The sequence below is a fragment of the Sinohyriopsis cumingii genome, chromosome 16, assembly GCF_028554795.1.
Source record: "Sinohyriopsis cumingii isolate HCF-2022 chromosome 16, ASM2855479v2, whole genome shotgun sequence".
In the NCBI taxonomy this organism is placed as follows: domain Eukaryota; kingdom Metazoa; phylum Mollusca; class Bivalvia; order Unionida; family Unionidae; genus Sinohyriopsis; species Sinohyriopsis cumingii.
Genome location: NC_142976.1, coordinates 4,265,547 through 4,284,804, shown reverse-complemented (window position 1 = coordinate 4,284,804; position 19,258 = coordinate 4,265,547). Strand labels below are relative to the sequence as shown.

The 19,258-nt window shown below is 33.9% G+C and overlaps 1 protein-coding gene across 2 annotated transcripts in view; it reads right to left on the bottom strand.

Moving 5' to 3' along the window:
* LOC149779849 (diacylglycerol O-acyltransferase 1-like) overlaps nt 1-19,258 on the bottom strand; it is a 62,965-nt gene that overhangs the window by 9,161 nt on the left and 34,546 nt on the right. For both annotated transcript variants that reach the window (XM_089936519.1, XM_089936518.1), the window contains exons 6-15: nt 18,073-18,175; nt 15,258-15,401; nt 12,485-12,556; nt 8,860-8,963; nt 7,153-7,191; nt 6,685-6,771; nt 2,790-2,902; nt 1,750-1,815; nt 1,176-1,263; nt 873-935 (exon numbers count right to left, since the gene is read on the bottom strand). In XM_089936519.1, the coding sequence (XP_089792645.1) occupies nt 873-935; nt 1,176-1,263; nt 1,750-1,815; nt 2,790-2,902; nt 6,685-6,771; nt 7,153-7,191; nt 8,860-8,963; nt 12,485-12,556; nt 15,258-15,401; nt 18,073-18,175 (879 nt within the window). The remainder of the gene's footprint in view (nt 1-872; nt 936-1,175; nt 1,264-1,749; nt 1,816-2,789; nt 2,903-6,684; nt 6,772-7,152; nt 7,192-8,859; nt 8,964-12,484; nt 12,557-15,257; nt 15,402-18,072; nt 18,176-19,258) is intronic.

Below are 19,258 nucleotides of genomic sequence, written 5' to 3'. Positions count from 1 at the left end.
TTTTTCGTTTAGACCAACTAGACATCATAAGAAGTCTTTTAGTGAGAATCCCATGTTAGTTTGACAAGTAGCCATAACATTATCAATATGATGGCTGCTATGGTGCCTGCCTATATTGGATGTCTTGAATATGGCTGCTGTGGTGCCTATGTTGGATGTCTGAGCTGCAATATTTTTATTTAGGACAAACCAGACCATGGGATGAATGTGTGTGTAACTTTCACCGCAAACTTAAGTATTTTAGGAGGAACAGAAAAAAAAAAAACGTTGCTGCAGCATACACACAGATGAATAAGACTGATAAAGAGGCTGATGACAACAGAGCTCTTCTAGCGTAGGACATGGAGAACCCAAACTTAAAATGACTTACCGTATACACTCATTTATATGTTGGATCCAATTGCAACCTGTCTGCAGACTCAGGTCTGCCATGACATACTGCACCAGCAGATGTGGGTCTCTGCGGTATGTTATGATTAGTTAGTTGAAAAAACAACACAGACAGGGATAATGTTTGCAATTGGTCTTGTAAGCAAGTATATACGGTAAATAAAATGCATGGATAATGCACTTTTAGTTGTGGTAATATGGAACACTGTGTTTATTGTAGCAAGTGTGTACTAAAAACCAAATAAATAACACTACTGACCACTGAAAGACATTAAATGGAAAAAATAATAAGCCTTAATTTGTATTCTTGAATTGTCTGACTGGAGTGGAATGTTTAATGTCTCATTTCGTGACCTGAATATTTGCTTTCACTTTTATTCTCATAAAAGCAACACTTCTTTTGCCACTTCAAAGGTCAGTTAAAAAGATCATACCTACTTTGATGATTATGTATATAAAGCAAGAAAAATTTCTGAACTTACCTGTCCCAACATTGCTGTGAAAGCCCAAACCCTGAACATCTGAAGAGGAACACTGACTAGATACTGAAAAATAGTAACAGTCTCCTTATACTTGAAGAAAAACATTTGTCTTCCTTTATTTCTTGTTATATATTCTGACAAATTATAAAATTAAAAATCTTAGGAATGCTTTTAAATTCCAATGTGTAGATTGCTATTTAACATTATTTATTACTTTAAATTGCATTATTTAAGTGTTTGATAATCTGGGTCTGTTGTTTCCTGATTTTTACTTTCAGCTTTTTGAGATGGAGAGGGACTTACCTCATGGAAAAATGCTGATAAGAAGAATACTGCCACTGAAGCATGTAATTTGCTATAGCCTCTTCTTACCAATGGTTTGTACAAATGTCTGCAGTAAAAAAATATATAATTCTATGTATTTCAATTAACACTGCTTGCAGAATGTTTTTCTTAAAAGTTCCTGTACAAGCAATATAACAACTTTCAAGGAATAAAATACTGTATACACAAAGCCTTTCAAAGGTATATGATCACATATAAGGCAAGTTCATCTGCCAAAAAGCACTGATGTAACGAAATTTCCATCTGATCTAAGTGGAATGATGATAAATGGGGATTTAATCTCAGCATCTTCCATTCTGATGTAAGGTTCAAATAATACAACATGAAGATAAAGCAAACCCTATTATTATACTTTCCTTCTTGCCATTTTTAACCCCAACATAAATGGTAGACAATCGTGCATGAGCTTTACTCATCACATTTTTCAAAAATAATTGCCCCACCCTCAAATATATATATATAGAATAGAATATTAATAGCAACTGAAAAATGGTCATGTATTGCTATTAAATTAAAGCTAAAAATTTTTTACCTAGAGGCCCATCTGTGAACAGGAATGTTCCAATTCTGCCAAAATTGATTTACTGTTTCACTGTTCCTAAAATGGGAATAAATGTAAAAAGAAGAAACAAAAGATTAATAGTGGCTAGAGTTGTTCAGAGCATATAAACTACCTAGTTTATTGTATATTCATTTCCTTTAATGATTCCATTAGACATTCATTGCCTTTAATGATTCCATTAGACATTCATTGCCTTTAATGATTCCATTAGACATTCATTGCCTTTAATGATTCCATTAGACATTCATTGCCTTTAATGATTCCATTAGATATTCATTGCCTTTAATGATTCCATTATATATTCATTTCAATTAATGATTCCATTAGGTTCAATTAATCCCTCTATGTTATAGTTACATGTATCATTGCATTGAAAGGTTTTTCAATAGGAAACTTTTGTATGCCGTTTAATCATGTATAAAGTTCTCATCTTCTCACAAGAATGGATAGGGATCTATCTCAAATAAAATCTTTATTAAATACGTGTCCCAGAAGAACACAAAAATAGTGAATTTGTTTTTCCTACAACTACTATGATAATGGAACTATTTCTTTGCTACCAAAGAATGCCCATTGTGGTCCAATCATTTAACTAAAGGATATTTTCATATCATGTATGTCTAGTATTTCATCAGAGAATTTATACACTAAACATAAGGACACAAAAAAATTCACACCATGCTGCCATTCCAAATTAAATCATTCTGTTTTATCATATATTCTTTAATGTGTTTTGAAAATTTAAAGTCTTAAACAAAGATGCCAAGAATATCATTTAATCATGTTAGTCCATATAAATCAAAAGAAATACATCTGACATAAATCTGATTTTTATGTTGGAATGTCTTAAGTAAAGATAATCAATGAAGTAAAAGAGTCGATAAATTTAAAAGGGCCACCTGACATATTGCTATTATGAGAATGAAGAATGAAGGAGTCGTCCTCAATTCCTTTTATACACTGTAAATGTAGCAAGTCATTTAAAAGTCTTTGGCAAAATTTTCACTTACCACCAGTCCTTATAAAACTCTCTATCTCCAAACCTAAGAAGCTCTGCTATCACATTTAGTGTGGAATGGAAAAACCAGTAGAAAAACATTAGCCAGATAAAATGATTTGGAATCTGAAATGAATAAAATTATATTTAATTTAAAACAATGTTTATGATTAAGTTTGTTTAGGAACAGAAGTGTAATTCTATAAGCAAATGTTATCTCCTTTCCATGTACAGTCAAACTGGTCTATAGACATGTACCAAGTGTAATTCTATTATGTAAGTGTTATCTCCTTTCCATGTACAGTCAAACTGGTCTATAGACATGTACCAAGTGTAACTCTATATGTAAATGTTATCTCCTTTCCAAGTACAGTCAAACTGGTCTACAGACATGTACCAAGTGTAATTCTATATGTAAGTGTTATCTCATTTCCCAGTACAGTCAAACTGGTCTACATGGGTACCAAGTGTAATTCTATATGTAAGTGTTATCTCCTTTCCAAGTACAGTCAAACTGGTCTATAGACATGTACCAAGTGTAACTCTATATGTAAATGTTATCTCCTTTCCAAGTACAGTCAAACTGGTCTACAGACATGTACCAAGTGTAATTCTATATGTAAGTGTTATCTCATTTCCCAGTACAGTCAAACTGGTCTACATGGGTACCAAGTGTAATTCTATATGTAAGTGTTATCTCCTTTCCAAGTACAGTCAAACTGGTCTATAGACATGTACCAAGTGTAATTCTATATGTAAGTGTTATCTCCTTTCCAAGTACAGTCAAACTGGTCTACAGATGTGTACCAAGTGTAATTCTATATGTGTTATCTCCTTTCCAAGTACAGTCAAACTGGTCTATAGACGTGTACCAAGTGTAATTCTATATGTAAATGTTATCTCCTTTCCAAGTACAGTCAAACTGGTCTATAGACGTGTACCAAGTGTAATTCTATTATGTAAATGTTATCTCCTTTCCAAGTACAGTCAAACTGGTCCATAGACGTGTACCAAGTGTAATTCTACATGTAAATGTTATCTCCTTTCCAAGTACAGTCAAACTGGTCTATTGACGTGTACTAAGTGTAATTCTATATGTAAATGTTATCTCCTTTCCAAGTACAGCCAAACTGGTCTTAAGCAGCTGCCCATGGGAAAACGGGCCTTTGTACACAGGTGACTTTAGAATAAAAGTTCACCTCTCAAACTTGGTTCTATAAAAACTTCCATGCACCATAATAGCAATAATAATAATAATAATAATAATAATAATAATAATAATAATTATGACCATTATTATTATTATTATTACTTCAAGCAATTAGCACAGTTTTCCATTCGGAGAATTCATCACATATATTTATCATTCATAAATTCTCTAGTGGAAAATGTTGTTTTTTTTAAAGCTTTCCCTCTATTTTTAATGTAGTACATATTTCACTACACATATAATAAGGACATAGCTGGTTCAGCCTCTTGTATAATGCATCTGTAATTTTCTGTTTCAGAAGTAACAAGCCTAGGCCAGATATGAAATGTGTCAAGCCTTTGTTAAAAAACTTGAAGACTTGTGATGACTTTCAAATTGAAAATGTTTCCACCATGTATTTACTAATTGAAAATAATGGTCCCACCATGTATTTACTAATTGAAAATAATGGTCCCATTATGTATTTACTAATTGAAAATAATGGTCCCACTCCATTATCTATCCTTAAATTAAAACACGTAGCCCAAAGATTAATCCTTGTTAAAATTGTTAACTCAAACTATTATGCAGTAAACACCAATGGAAATTATTAAACAGATCAAATTTGATAAACTAAAGCAAATCTGTTTTAAGATTTCTTCTCTTGTAATATTTTTTGGTGAATATATTTTATATGGTTATCAGTGTCATTACCACTTTGAGTATTTATCTCAACAGCAAGCTTCTAAGCAATATTGAGACCTAATTCAAATTCTTAACAATGAATATAATAACCAAATTTTTTAAAAGTCACACTGCCAAACTCATTTAAATATAAGCAAGACAAGGCATGTTTACACTCCAGCTCACTTGACAAATCTTTATTTAAACATCACTTTTCTTGGGAAAATGAATTATTTATTTGCACAGTCAATATGCTTAGTATCATTTAAACAGTTATGAAACCATTGTGTGATTTGGAAACAAGTCGCCATCGATTACAGAAAGCAGGTTACCATTTAATATATTACTTTCACAGCAAACATTTTACAGAGAGAAACGAGCATGGTTGACTGGGTAACTGTTATATGAAGTTGCCGGTTTGACTACACAGCCATAGTGCCAAATTTATATTCATTTTAAATACATCCAGGTACATGATGTAAATCCAACCTAACAACCACCTTGATTTTAAGACTACCTCTTTACAATAGTTTAAAATTGAATGAACCCAATAGGTATTATATTTGGAAATAGACCTCATTACAAAGACAACCCCACCAGTAAGACCATTTTCCCAGATTCCTCTGTGAGTCTTTACAGTATTTTAAATAAGGCTAAAAATATTTCTTTCCAAGATTATGCTTCCAATACTTTGGAAGATATTTATGATAATTTATATTTCTGATACTTCACAGTGACTTTTAAACTAAAATTATATAGTGATTACTGTAAGTCTTGCATCTAAATTCAGACTAATTCAGGAAATAGTATTGTCGCAACTATTAATTTTTATAATACAATCTCGCATCATCAATATCAGTCTTTTAACATAGATTTTATATCATCTCACCTTCTCTAACTGCACTGTCTAGTAACCTCATGAAATTTACTACCAACTGCATCATCTTACACCACATGCACACTGAATTACTTTGGGGTTTCCTGTATTAGATTTAATTGCCAGCTGATTGAAACAACTGGTCAATGTGGTTGAAAAAAATCAAGTCACCTGGAAAAAACCCAGTTGTGATAAATAGCTGATATGTCAGTGCCTTTGATCTGTGACATTTTTTGATAAAACAATACTTGTTGCAAAATTAGAGGCAAAAGCTGCCCTGATCTGACTGCTTTTTAAGATGGCCAAATCCAACTCAATGCATGTTTGGCTCCTAATTTTATTACTAAATGCAATGTTTGATGAAAAATGATGTCGTGCGCCTGAGACACTTAAATCATGTTTATCTCAGCTGGTTATCTTGCCAGAGCATCTCAGATTTCTTAAAAAACTCTGACCAAATATTGCAACTGGATGACACATAAAACCACAATTGAAGTGGCTTGCTAAGGGTAAATGGTGGATGACACATAAAACCACAGATGAAATGGCTTGCTAAGGGTAAATGGTGGATGACACATAAAACCACAGTTGAAGTGGCTTGCTAAGGGTAAATGGTGGATGACACATAAAACCACAGCTGAAGTGGCTTGCTAAGGGTAAATGGTGGATGACACATAAAACCACAGTTGAAGTGGCTTGCTAAGGGTAAAAGATGGATGACACATAAAACCACAGCTGAAGTGGCTTGCTAAGGGTAAAAGATGGATGACACATAAAACCACAGTTGAAGTGGCTTGCTAAGGGTAAATGGTGGATGACACATAAAACAACAGTTGAAGTGGCTTGCTAAGGGTAAATGATGGATGACACATAAAACCACAGTTGATGTGGCTTGCTAAGGGTAAATGATGGATGACACATAAAACCACAGTTGATGTGGCTTGCTAAGGGTAAATGATGGATGACACATAAAACCAAGTGGCTTGCTAGGGGTAAATGGTGCCCGGGATGACTCAGATGGCCCAAAGTGGTCTTGGCACCCCATGACCTCTGGCACCCGGGGCAACCTGCCTGACCTGGTCAATATGCTACAACACTGTTGAAAGCCCAAAGTATTTGGCATGTTAATGACACTGAATTGAAAGATGTAATACTTACAGCAAGTTTGAGAAGCCTCTCTACAACTCGTCCAAATTCCATTTCAACCAATGGTTTCATGGAATTTCTAACTGTTGGAATAATCCACTTGAAAAAGGAAACAAAAATTAAGTTATAATTAATTCCAAAGGATAAAGAGCATATTAAAATACTACATAAACAGCTCAAACTTCATACTACTGTTATTAAAACAGCGTATAAAAGGAAGAAATCCTGAGTGCCTTCATTAACTGCAAATAATTTAAACAGTTGTCTCACAGAATAATGAAAATATATCTTACGGAGAAACTTTTTATGAAGATCAGATTTCACACAAAAAATTGGTTATAGAACTATCTTTAATATTGAGAACAACCACCTCTGCAAATAGGAGTCAAAACTACACAAGTTTATCATATATTTTTCTGTTATAACTCCTTGAATCATTATGTTGAAAGTAAATTATACATTTAGGTCTAAAATATATACCTGCTGAATAAGTCCCATCATTAAGGATGATAAAAACAGCTGAAAAAGAAAGAAGAAATAATGGAGTTACTGGCAGTTTTAGTATTTCACATGTAACATGAAATTGTTCCATTAACAGAAAATGGCAGAGCAACTATTTTACTATGCATAATTAAAGTGTAATCAACAAAAATATAGCTGAACCCTACAAAGCTTTTTGAAGTCTCTCATAGTCATTGCAAACATTAATTACCATGCAGAAAATAAATTCAGACTAAAGTGATCTTGATAATGAAATGGTACCCATTTCCTAATTATTTTTTCTCTTCAACTTTTTACTCAACATTTAAACTTTTAATCATTTTAAAGTTTAATATTTTAACTAGGCACTAGATAGCAAGTATTATGCTGTCATACTGTTATAGCAAGCAAACAACCTACCTGCCTACTCTGACTGGGCATACAAGACATCATGCTGATGCTTTCTTTTTAAAAATCATAGTTTTTCAAATCTGCTTCAGAAGCTATTGCCATTGGCCATCTCTAGAATTCAATCTTAAGCATGTGAAAGTTACAGGCTTTGAGTAACCTTGGAGATGTACACAGTTTTTGACCGAATGTTTGCCTTGATTAGACACTACAGCCAAGGCATCAAATGAAAAGCAGTTAACCTGTTATACATAACCTTTCACACTGTACAATGCATGGACCTTTGCATGGGAAGTCAACAATTAAATAAACATCTTTATTAATACTTCTGCCAGCACTGGTCAGAGAAAACCTTCTGAGTAGGGTAGGATGTATATATCATTGAAATACTGATGTAATCATTAACAAAAAATTATTTAACACATGTTTAGTTAAGCATGAAACAGAGGTCACAGTGACCTTCTTTGGTTGCATGCAACCCAATTATTAAGTTTGATGGGTGGAATATAAGCAGCACCCTTCAAACACATATTCAACAAAGTCACCAAAGCATGAAATATAGGTCATAAAGACTTTTTTTCCAAACTGGATGTAGAACTTATCCAAATGCATTCACTCACCAAGGTTAAAGATTCTTGGAAAATATTTGCACACAGCATGCCAAAATCATGAGCAAATTATACATAATTGACCAAAGCCAGTACAAAATGAAACAAAGGTCATGATGAGATTTTGTTGTAAGAGTGTGGTTGTTGTTGTTCTAGGGTTTAATGCCATTTTTCAGCACAAGATAGACTATACATGGCGGCCAGTATAACTGGTGGAGGAAGAACCCTGGAAAACCCAGGGAAGAACCACAGACCCATGAGAAGCTACTGGCAGGCTTTCCCATGTACCCACACTAGCTGAGCCTTGGACTTGAACCCAGGCAGACAGAGGTGAGATGGCAGTGATCCGGAACGGTGAGCACTTTAGACCACTCGGCCACTCTGGGCCCCCAGTAAGGGTGTGGTAACAAGAGAAATGCAATGCTTCTAGCATGAACACAGCCTGAAAATGAACATCAAGCACAAAGTTTAACCCAGTGCAATGAAGCATAAAATGTCTGCCATAATAGCCTACTACTTAAATAATGGAGTAGTATTCTATCACAATCCATCCCACAACCCAAGTTTCATCATTCTAGACATAATAGTATGTACACGGCAAACAAACAACCCATGTTGTCATGAGCCAAATGCAAAAACCTACAAACACATACACACACACACACACATCTATAAAGATTTTTTATTTTACCATTTCTAAAACCCTTTTCAACAAGAATCTTTTTCTGATCCTCTGGGACCTTGGAAAGTTCAGCTCATAGCACAAAGTAGGTGCACCCATGAAGTAGTACAAATCTGAAGAAAAATAATTGTCTTTATTATAGACTATATTATTTACAAGCAGGGTGATAATATTTACCTTATTATGGACTCTTGATGTTCTGACCTCACAGTGAGATTTACAATCAGTGTGCAAACATTTACTTAATATAGACTCTTGGTGTTCTTGATTCACAGTAAGATTTACATGCAGGGTGACAACATATACCTTATTATAGACTCTTGGTGTTCTTGATTCACAGTAAGATCTACATGCAGGGTGATAACATATACCTTATTATAGACTCTTGGTGTTCTTGATTCAAGGTGAGATTTACATGCAGGGTGATAACATATACCTTATTATAGACTCTTGGTGTTCTTGATTCAAGGTGAGATTTACATGCAGGGTGATAATACATACCTTATTATAGACTCAAAGGGTTCTTGATTCACAGTAAGATCTACATGCAGGGTGATAATATATACCTTATTATAGACTCTTGGTGTTCTTGATTCACAGTAAGATCTACATGCAGGGTGATAACATATACCTTATTATAGACTCTTGGTGTTCTTGATTCAAGGTGAGATTTACATGCAGGGTGATAACATATACCTTATTATAGACTCTTGGTGTTCTTGATTCAAGGTGAGATTTACATGCAGGGTGATAATATATACCTTATTATAGACTCTTGGTGTTCTTGATTCAGGGTGAGATTTACATGCAGGGTGATAATATATACCTTATTATAGACTCTTGGTGTTCTTGATTCACAGTGAGATTTACATGCAGGGTGATAACATATACCTTATTATAGACTCTTGGTGTTCTTGATTCACAGTAAGATTTACATGCAGGGTGATAATTATACCTTATTATAGACTCTTGGTATTTTTAACTTGGCATTATCTTTATATTGTCATAATAATTACCAGTTTACTGAATAAGAAGTTTTGCTTTTAAAGGGTATATTGAAAATTCCACATCACTAAATATGAGAAACTAATCTACCAACATAAACAGGAGTCTAAAGCAAAGAAACATAAATCCTAAGAATAAAATCAAAAGGTAAATAAATTAGTAAATGAACATAAATTTCTCTTAATTGATATTTTTGGTGGGTGTTTCTACAAAAACGACATTATTTCAGTATCTAATTTTGTGGTGTCAGGTGTCCTAGCTTTCCACAGAAAGATCACTGTCAGTCAGGTCTTTAAATATATGGCTTGTACTATCCATGAAAATTGGCATTTTAAAAAAATATATTGCTTCAAAGTAAATCAAATAAGAATTTTTTTAACCAAGAGGCCAAAGTGGGTCTGTGATCATCTACATGAAAACCAAATACCAAGAGAGTTGGCCAAGAAATCTGGGTTAGCATGACATTGTTTATTTTTCACATTAAAAGGGTCTTCTATTTCTTAGTAATGGAATTCATACTGGATGACAGATTGCCCATTGTCCATGGGCACAAATTTGTTATCCCATCTCTACCTGAACTAAATGCAGGGTTGCCGTAAATCTACATGCACGTAGGTCAAGGTCAAGCTGGTCCTAAATTGAAATAGAGCAGCTCAGACATCCAATATGGCCATTACAGCAGCCATCTGGAAAATCATGTCTTTATAGTGCTGTCTAGCACTGGGGCTGTCACAATGAACATATTGAAAATCCTGTCTCCTGAATGGAGGGTCAAATTCACATTAACTTTTCACCAAAAGTCTTCTAACAGTATTTAGTTTGTCCTAAATTAAACTAGTGTTGATCTTACATCCAATATAGCTGGCACAGTGGCTAATTTGAAAATCTCATCACTCAAGGATATAACAGATGGCTTCAAAAACAGCAGTTAAAAAGAAATGGTCTTTTCTGGAATTTGTTTTTTTTAGCTGCAGTGACCATTTATTTTATGATGGATTGACTTAACGGTACAAATCAGAAAGACCTATATGCATATATGCTTTGTCAACATTTTTATTACAAAAACCCAATTAAAAGTAAAGTTAAGTAACATTCTGTACAGTAGTTTTTGAGAACTGTTGAAACAAATTTCCATAATTTAGCAATAGTGATGTAATCAATGGCATACTGGCATTATTTATACAAATTTCAAAAGCCTTGTATGCCCCAATATTTTCTCTCAAATTTGGCCAATTTATGTTAAGTACTTATTGTGAAATCATCTCAAGCTTATTTTGTTTACAACGACAGTGGCCAAATTTGACGTTGGATTGACAGTATCTGTATAATAAAATGAACTTTATGGTACAATGCTTTGTTAAATCTGGTTGAATTCTGCTCAGCAAATTGTAAAATATAATTTAAAAATTCTTTTATTTTAAGTAACTGTGACAATATCTTGTGACAGATTGATATTATTTGCATGAAACTGAAAGAAATTAAGTGCAACATGCTTTCTGTCAAATCTGGTCAAATTATGTTTAGCAACTGCTGAGAAAAATTTGTTTAAAAGTTTCTCAAGTTTGAGTAATGTCAGCCATTATTCCTGGTGGACTGCCTTCATTTATGCGAATTTGATGGATCTTCAATTACTTTCTGTTAAATTTAATAAAATTCTATTTAGTAATTTTTTTATTAAGTCATTTAAATGTTAAGTTTTATTCTACTCTGAACAATGATGGCCATAAAAGGGACCGAACTTGTAAAAATCTGAATGGTTTTTATGCCAGTATGCTTTCTGTCAAATGTGGTCAAATTTTCTGCTGGAGATGAGTTAGAAGACTTTTTTAAGGCAATTTTTCATGTCCGACTTTGTTAAATTATGTTCTGTAATTTTTCAGAAGTTGTTTAAAGGCTGTTTTACTGATGATGCTTAATGAATCTTTCATAACGGAGGATCTACACAAACTTTAAAGGCCTTACGTCAGAATGCTCTAAGCCAAGTTTGAATTAAAGCGGTCACATGGATTTTGAAAAGCTGAAAATTTCAAATCTTAATGGACACATGATGGATGAAGCACACTGGATACAGGATCATACTGTAAGGTGACACGGCCTTAGGGCACAGTGAGCCAAGTCCAATAAAATCTTATTATACGTAAGGGTGGTTGGAAACAATATCAAAGAAATTTTTTCCCCTTGAGACAAATAGTCTCTGTCCCTGATTAGCAGGAAGACACCAATGCATGAGGAATTATAAAGAAACTGTAAATGTGTGATGTGAAAATAAAAGAGATCTGCATAAATGGATCATGAATCCAACAGATCCTTTTCTTTCTGCTCTTTACTAAGATGAATGACAGTCATGCATGCCATGGAGTGATGAATTACAACACAAAAGAGGTGACTATCTTGGCATATTTATATGTGTTACTTAGTTACCTTCCTTTAGAGAATACTCAAAATATTGTAAGCTATATTGCCAACCCAAATATCTGATTTTGACTGATTCACACTGCAGCAAGCAAGTGGCAAAGGGTCACTGAACAAAATGGTGCATACAACTTTAAAACAACTAGAAAATGTGTTTATTAAGTATTCTGTCACCATAAGCGTGGTTAAGTTGGCAAAACCAATAAGGCAACTATACCTGAATAATTTAGGTTGTCTGGGTAATTAACCCATATTGTTTCTTCCCTACCATTGGCAACAGTGCTAGCACCTGTAAAAGAGATGACAAAAACACAATAATTTGGTTAAATGTGGCATTATTTTATAGGTGAGTTATCAGTAATATATCCAAATGTGAAAGAAACTGCAAGGAGTCTTTGAGTCAAGTTTTTCAAGCAAAAAAAAAAAGTAAACATTCTGAAGATCTGGTCAAGAGGAAGTTAAAGAATGCTCCTCAAAGAATTTATTGATTGATATATCTGGTGGTTCTACAGAGCTGCCAACCCTCCAGACTCACAATTAGTGAAAAGAGGGATAAAAATTGGTGAATTCTGAACACAATCAGTGAAAAATTATACCATGACACTAGCTCCATCAACTTTGTTCTTCAGTACTGCATTAGACGAAAATCCCAATATAAAACTAAAGCATATTATTTACACTATTACAAGTACAAATTTATTTGCAGCCAAATTTACTGACATACACAAACTTTATGCTATTTGTCGATAATGTGGCAGACTTAAACTTCCTCAATTAGGCTATGGTAAATTTGTTCTCAAAACACTTCTTGCCTGCTGTTTAATCATGGTGACTAAAATTCTAGCAAATTTTCAGCACCCAAGGAGGCACTAAAGTTTGTCTTATTTTTCCTTACAATAGGAAACACGTCACTGATCTCCAACTGAGAAAGGCAAGTTTTGTTCAGCAAGAAAACTCAGCAATGGTAGCTTGCATAACTTGATTAGAAGGTATAAGGTATGCCAGAGACAAAATCAGCTGGGTGCTCTTCATTTTTCCAATATATATGTGCTTTTTGCAAACTGTGTGGTTTTTTTACATCATTCTGCCACATGCTGCCCACAGGGGCTCATATCGTTGCTTACAGTTTATATGTCATACATGTAATATATACAAAAATATTATTATAGAGTACATGCATGACGGGTAAATTGTAACGAGACGAGCCTCTGTGCACATTCCTAGTTCTAAAATTCACAGCATACTACTGTACAAAAAGCATTATGTACATCGATGTTTGATTGCTGAATGAAAGTGCAATTTTTGGTGTACTCCCATCTAGATTTCATTTTTTGTGGAATAAATATCTCTTTCTATGGAGGTGAAAATATTTTGACCGCTGTGTAGCTTAATTACGAAATGGTATTAATCCATAAGATGAAACATCGATCAACGATTAATGGTGGTTAGTGCATGAGCGGAAAAATATGAACTCAAGCAAATTATGATAAATGCTAATGTTTCAATATCTGTAAAAATTCCTACACTCAAAAAAGCTGTCATCATTAGGTGTTTGTCTAAAAACAAAGGTACAGTTGCTACGAGTATGTACACGTGTCATTTTTTAAAAAGTTAGTTGAGGCCCAATTTTCTTCACAACAAGTATTCTACTCTAAATATAGATTATATACTTTACAATGCCTGCTCCAGGGCATGCTGTGACAATCTGATATAATTCTACTAACATTGCGACCAGCAATACACTACTATTATGGGTATCAGTGACCAGTGCTGTTATCTTGACTAACACTAAATGAGGTGAAATTTATTTTATTCATGATTTAAACTGATTGAGAATTCAGGAATTCATGATGTTTTTCTTTCATGCGGCATGAATCCATGAATCACTATCTTGAGTCGTGAAATTCACACCAAAATTGTGGGGTTAACAGGTCTGGCTCTATGCATGCACCTGGCACATAGGTATTAGGTACTTTCCCTAAAACTAACACAACATCCTCTCCAAACAACGTCCTTTAAAAACATTAATGAATGCTAAACCCTTATGTTCACACTAATTACGACAGTGGCATCAAACTTATTTGATCTGGAATACATGCCAAAAAAATGTAAGCATCTTCTCAACGATTTTAATATACATGCTAACTTTTAGCAATGAATAACTTAATACAATTATTGCAGTATGGACTAAGCCTATTTGATCGTAATTGCACGAAGTGATGATGATGAAATCTTCTAAAGAGATGAATAAATTATATCCTGTTAACTAATTGTTATAAAAAAAATTAATGAAAAATACAAGAAATTAAGTAGCCATGAATATTTTTTTTTTAGCCAAGCCACTAAATTTGATACCCATGAATTTAAAGTGATTTAATGTACATGACAGAAATAGTGTTCACCTTAAAAATCAACACAAGTTATTGAACAAATGTTACATGTCAATAATTGGGCCCATACTTTCCATATCTGGCCGTGGTCTGCTACTCTTGAGACAGCCAGCTCTGCAGAAACATACAGGCAGCTGAGCTGGCTAACTCCTTAATGCATTATGTACACAAAAATGTACTACAAGACAAACACAATTTAGGAATGTAACCCTTTTCCACCAAAATTTATGAAAGATAAATTTGTAAGGTGAATCCTTTGAGTAAGACATTATGCAAATTGTCCATGATAAAAAAATAAAAAATAAAATAATAATAATAATAATAATGATAATATTAATAATAATAATAGCAATAATAATCGTATTCAGTGCATGAATTTGTTGAAGAACCAAGCCTGACAAGTGAGCCTATGTATAAAGGTCAGTTTGGACTTTTTCCATGGAAGGCTACAATTGACATGTTTGGCTGTACTTTAAATTGTTATGGTTATGATATGAAAATCATGGGATTGTTTAAACTATACTGACATGATGTGAAAACAGTTTCAATGATCCTAAGATTAATTTTTTCAACATCCAGTATGTTATTTTCAATCCTCACCTTTCTCACTCATGCTGACAGATTTTGTCCTTTTAATTTTCTTTTTTTCTGCTCTCTGCTGTCGGCACCATTTATTGACTGAGGCATATGACACAAGTTTGAGGAATATCAATGTGTATGTTCCAAGTGTCACCACTGAAAAAACTATCAAGAAAAGAAAAGCATTGAGGACAAGGTCACACATGTATAGGAAAGCTATCAGTGATATATGAAAGCCTATAAATCATTGAATATTTAATATTTAGACCATATATGCTATGCATGCATATGCATGTAGGGAATAATGACACTTCTGCACAATGCTGGTTATACTGTGAAAATGGCAAGTTCTAAAATCTAAATATCAAAAACAGACAAAAATGATTGATGAGAATAAACCCATCTAAAGGATGCAAATATTGTAACAGAGGTTAACAACACACCAAGTCAAGACAAAAATCCTATAAAACTTAAAATGAAACAAACTGAGGGTGTTTTTTTTGTTAGTTTACAAATGTTCAGCAAAACAGCGTCTCACCTACAAATAGAATTATGACACATTCATGTCCCTGTAATTCAGGCATATCATGTTACCAGCTTTATTAATACTACGCTAAAATTTTAAGTGAATACAGAAACTGATATGATGTGACATTCAAAAAATCTTAAACCAAAAATATGAACATTGTTGATAAAAATGCAACAAGAACCAATATGCACCATGATATCGATAATTGAAATTACTGAACAGCAAACATTTATCTTCTTTCTGTCAATAACTCTGACCTTCTGCCTTTCAAATCAATGGGCTTCTCCCCTACCCAAAGAAGAAGATATCTACAAAATTTGGTCCAGGTTTGTAAAAGTAATGTCACTGCATGGAAAACATTTTTTATTTTCTGAGTCATTTACCTTTCTGACCATAAAGCTAGTCTTCTTACCCAAGTGTAAGCCATGGATGCGGAACTAATGTTACTGTGAGAAAACTACTTTATTGTTTCAGTCAGTAACCTTGACGTCTGACCTTTTACCTTCAATATCAACAGGATTCTTCCTTACCCCAAGTGCAAGCCATCCACAAAGTTTTGAAATTTTAACTGATAGAGGACTCTGTGTGGAAACCATTTTTCTTCATTCAGTAAATAACCTTGAAGACAAATTCCCAAAACAGAGTTCTTATTTCACACAAGTGCAAGCCATCCTCAAATTTTGGCAACTACAGATAGTGGAGAACCTGAGATATTGTGTGGAAGTCATTTTTCTTTTTTTACTTATAGCAGTAATGCTGCAAGTAATTAGGCGGAGAAGGAGCTCCACATCTGCCTTCTAAAATGAGGGGAGTAAAGAAATTTAAAGGGAGATAAAATATCTCACTCATAACACACACATGGCATTCTTTTTTCCCTACACCAAAACTTTTCTGTGACATTTTCAGAAGTTTGTTTGTTTCTCACTGAGCATGAATGTTAGAAAGAAATCTTTTTCATTATCTGTGGTTTAGATAGGTATGTGCTAGGCTAGCTTTTCTAGCTTAAAACCACAACAGCCTCTGAAATTTGGACTCAAATTGTACCTTGTTCTTTGAGTTCATTGCATGCGGTTTGAGTTTCAATTAACTCTGATCCTGAGAATGTAAACTGTTTCCATTTGATCTGAGGTCTCCAGAGATAAAATGGAAGCATAGTCTCTGAGTGATCACTGATATATTCTGTATCCTGATTCAAGTCAGATGTTCTTATATAGGAAACTTTGAAGCAATCCAATAACAGCTTAAAATTGGCCAATGCCATGAGTGTAAATGAATGTCGTTGTTGTAGGGTTCAACGCCATTTTAGACCACTCGGCCACTCGAGGCCCTGCAAATGAATAAATTTCTTGTCAAGTACAGTTGGGCAAAGTGCAAGACATATGGAAATAGGCACCAGGAACACTTACAAAATATATTTGGTAATCAAGAATAAAGCAGATAACCTTACACAGAACACAACATAGACAAGTTCCACTAGATTATTCACGTATTGTAGATTTTTATCTGTTGAGTTCATTTCATTGCATGAGATTTCATGCACAGCTAAATGAAAATTGCATAACAGTCAAATATGCCTGATGTGCATACCTGTAAGACTGGCAGCAGAATTCACAGTGACCTTGACCTATAACCCCAAAATCAACGTGGTTCTTCATCACACCATGTGCAACCCATCAACATAGTTTGTTAACTGAACATGTTTAATTGGCAATAAACAGATGGGCAGACACAATTAGATAATATACTCTGTATTATGTCACCCTAAGCTTTCTGCTTATACACTGAGATGGGAATTCCTAATAAATCAGGGTATTTTGTAATAATATTGCAAAAACTTGAAGAAATCACATTCAACTTTAATAATGTTGATATTGCAGACTTGATCATCATTGCCACTGGAAGTGTTATACCTTGTCCTGCCATTCTCAGGCAAGACAAAAATTTCTTGCTAAATTTAGTTTCAGCATTACTGTTAGTTTTTTTAGACCAGATTATCCCAAATTGTAAATATCAAGCACATGTAACCCACAAATGTCTTTTAACCTTTATAAAATCCTTGCTTATGTACACACTCAAATGAAAAAACAAATCTTCAAATGCATCTGTACTCAACATTTTAGTTTGGTTTCATTTCAATATTAGATCTTGCATTTCATTCTATGAAATATAAAGTCTTTAAGAGAGATATTTTTTCAAGTTCATCTTGATGATTGTGACACAATGAATAATTTCAGCTTTCTTCTAATTCTAAAAATAATTCCTCTAGAAATATTTTTACAAATGAGATAATCCCAAAGGATGGTGCACCTGGATTAGGATGAATGTACAAGATGACAGCCGCAGGGCTGACCAGCAGTAGGGTCAAGTTGGTTGTGTACACCACCAGACCCAGCTTTTCAGATATGATACCCTGAAACAAGAGATATAGATGTCATTGATATTGTATCCACACACACACACACTATATACAGACATGCACATACACACGCACTATATACAGACATGCACATACACACACACACACACTATATAGACAAGCGCACACACACACACACATACACACACACACACACACTATATAGACATGCACATACACACACACACTATATACAGACATGCACATACACACTACAGGGCTCGAAATTAGCAGTAGTTTGCTAGCCCGAGGCTAGCAGATTTCCTGTCGGACTAGTAACTTTCATAATGTTAACAGTCTGATGGGCTAGTAAGTTTCGGTTATCAATAGTCAGTGTTTGTTTACGCCATTCCCTAATAAAGACTTGACTTAGCAGATGTTCTGTAGAATCAAAGCAGTGGCCATTGTAAACCCAGTCATAAAATATTAGCATGAGAAGATGAAGTCAATTTCTGCCTCAGAAAGGTGCGTTTCTATAACAAGAATCCATCCGATTTTGTGCATTTCACTTAACAGTGCAAATTATGATCCCGTCATTAACAATGGAAGTTTGGTAATTGATCCTAATTAATCTGATAACGAATTAAATGAAAAAATGACGTAGTATCACATTTTATTCACTCGACCACATTAACAAACTACAAAGTGGTATACCACACAAAAGAACATGGCAGAAACTATTCAAAGAAATTAGTTTGCACGTTTTTTTGTTTGAGGTTCTTTCTTTTTTTTACTCGCTACACATATGCTCCAACAGTCACAAACAGGAAACTACATATTTTACATTTCCATCGAAATAAATATACGAATTAGATCAATTTATTACGATTACGTTATTGACACATCCTTTCCATACAACTACTTTTTCTTCGATGATAAGAATAGTTTTTATATTTTTCCCTTACAAGAATGAACAAATAATTGAATACATGTGGAGATATCCAAGCAGAATGCCGTACATTTGTTGGGAATTAAAATCTCTGAGCATGGGCATCTAAGATTTGAAAGTTTTTCGCCTTATTATTAATTTCAACAATACATTGAGGTTCGATTAATTAGGAACAATTACCAAACTTT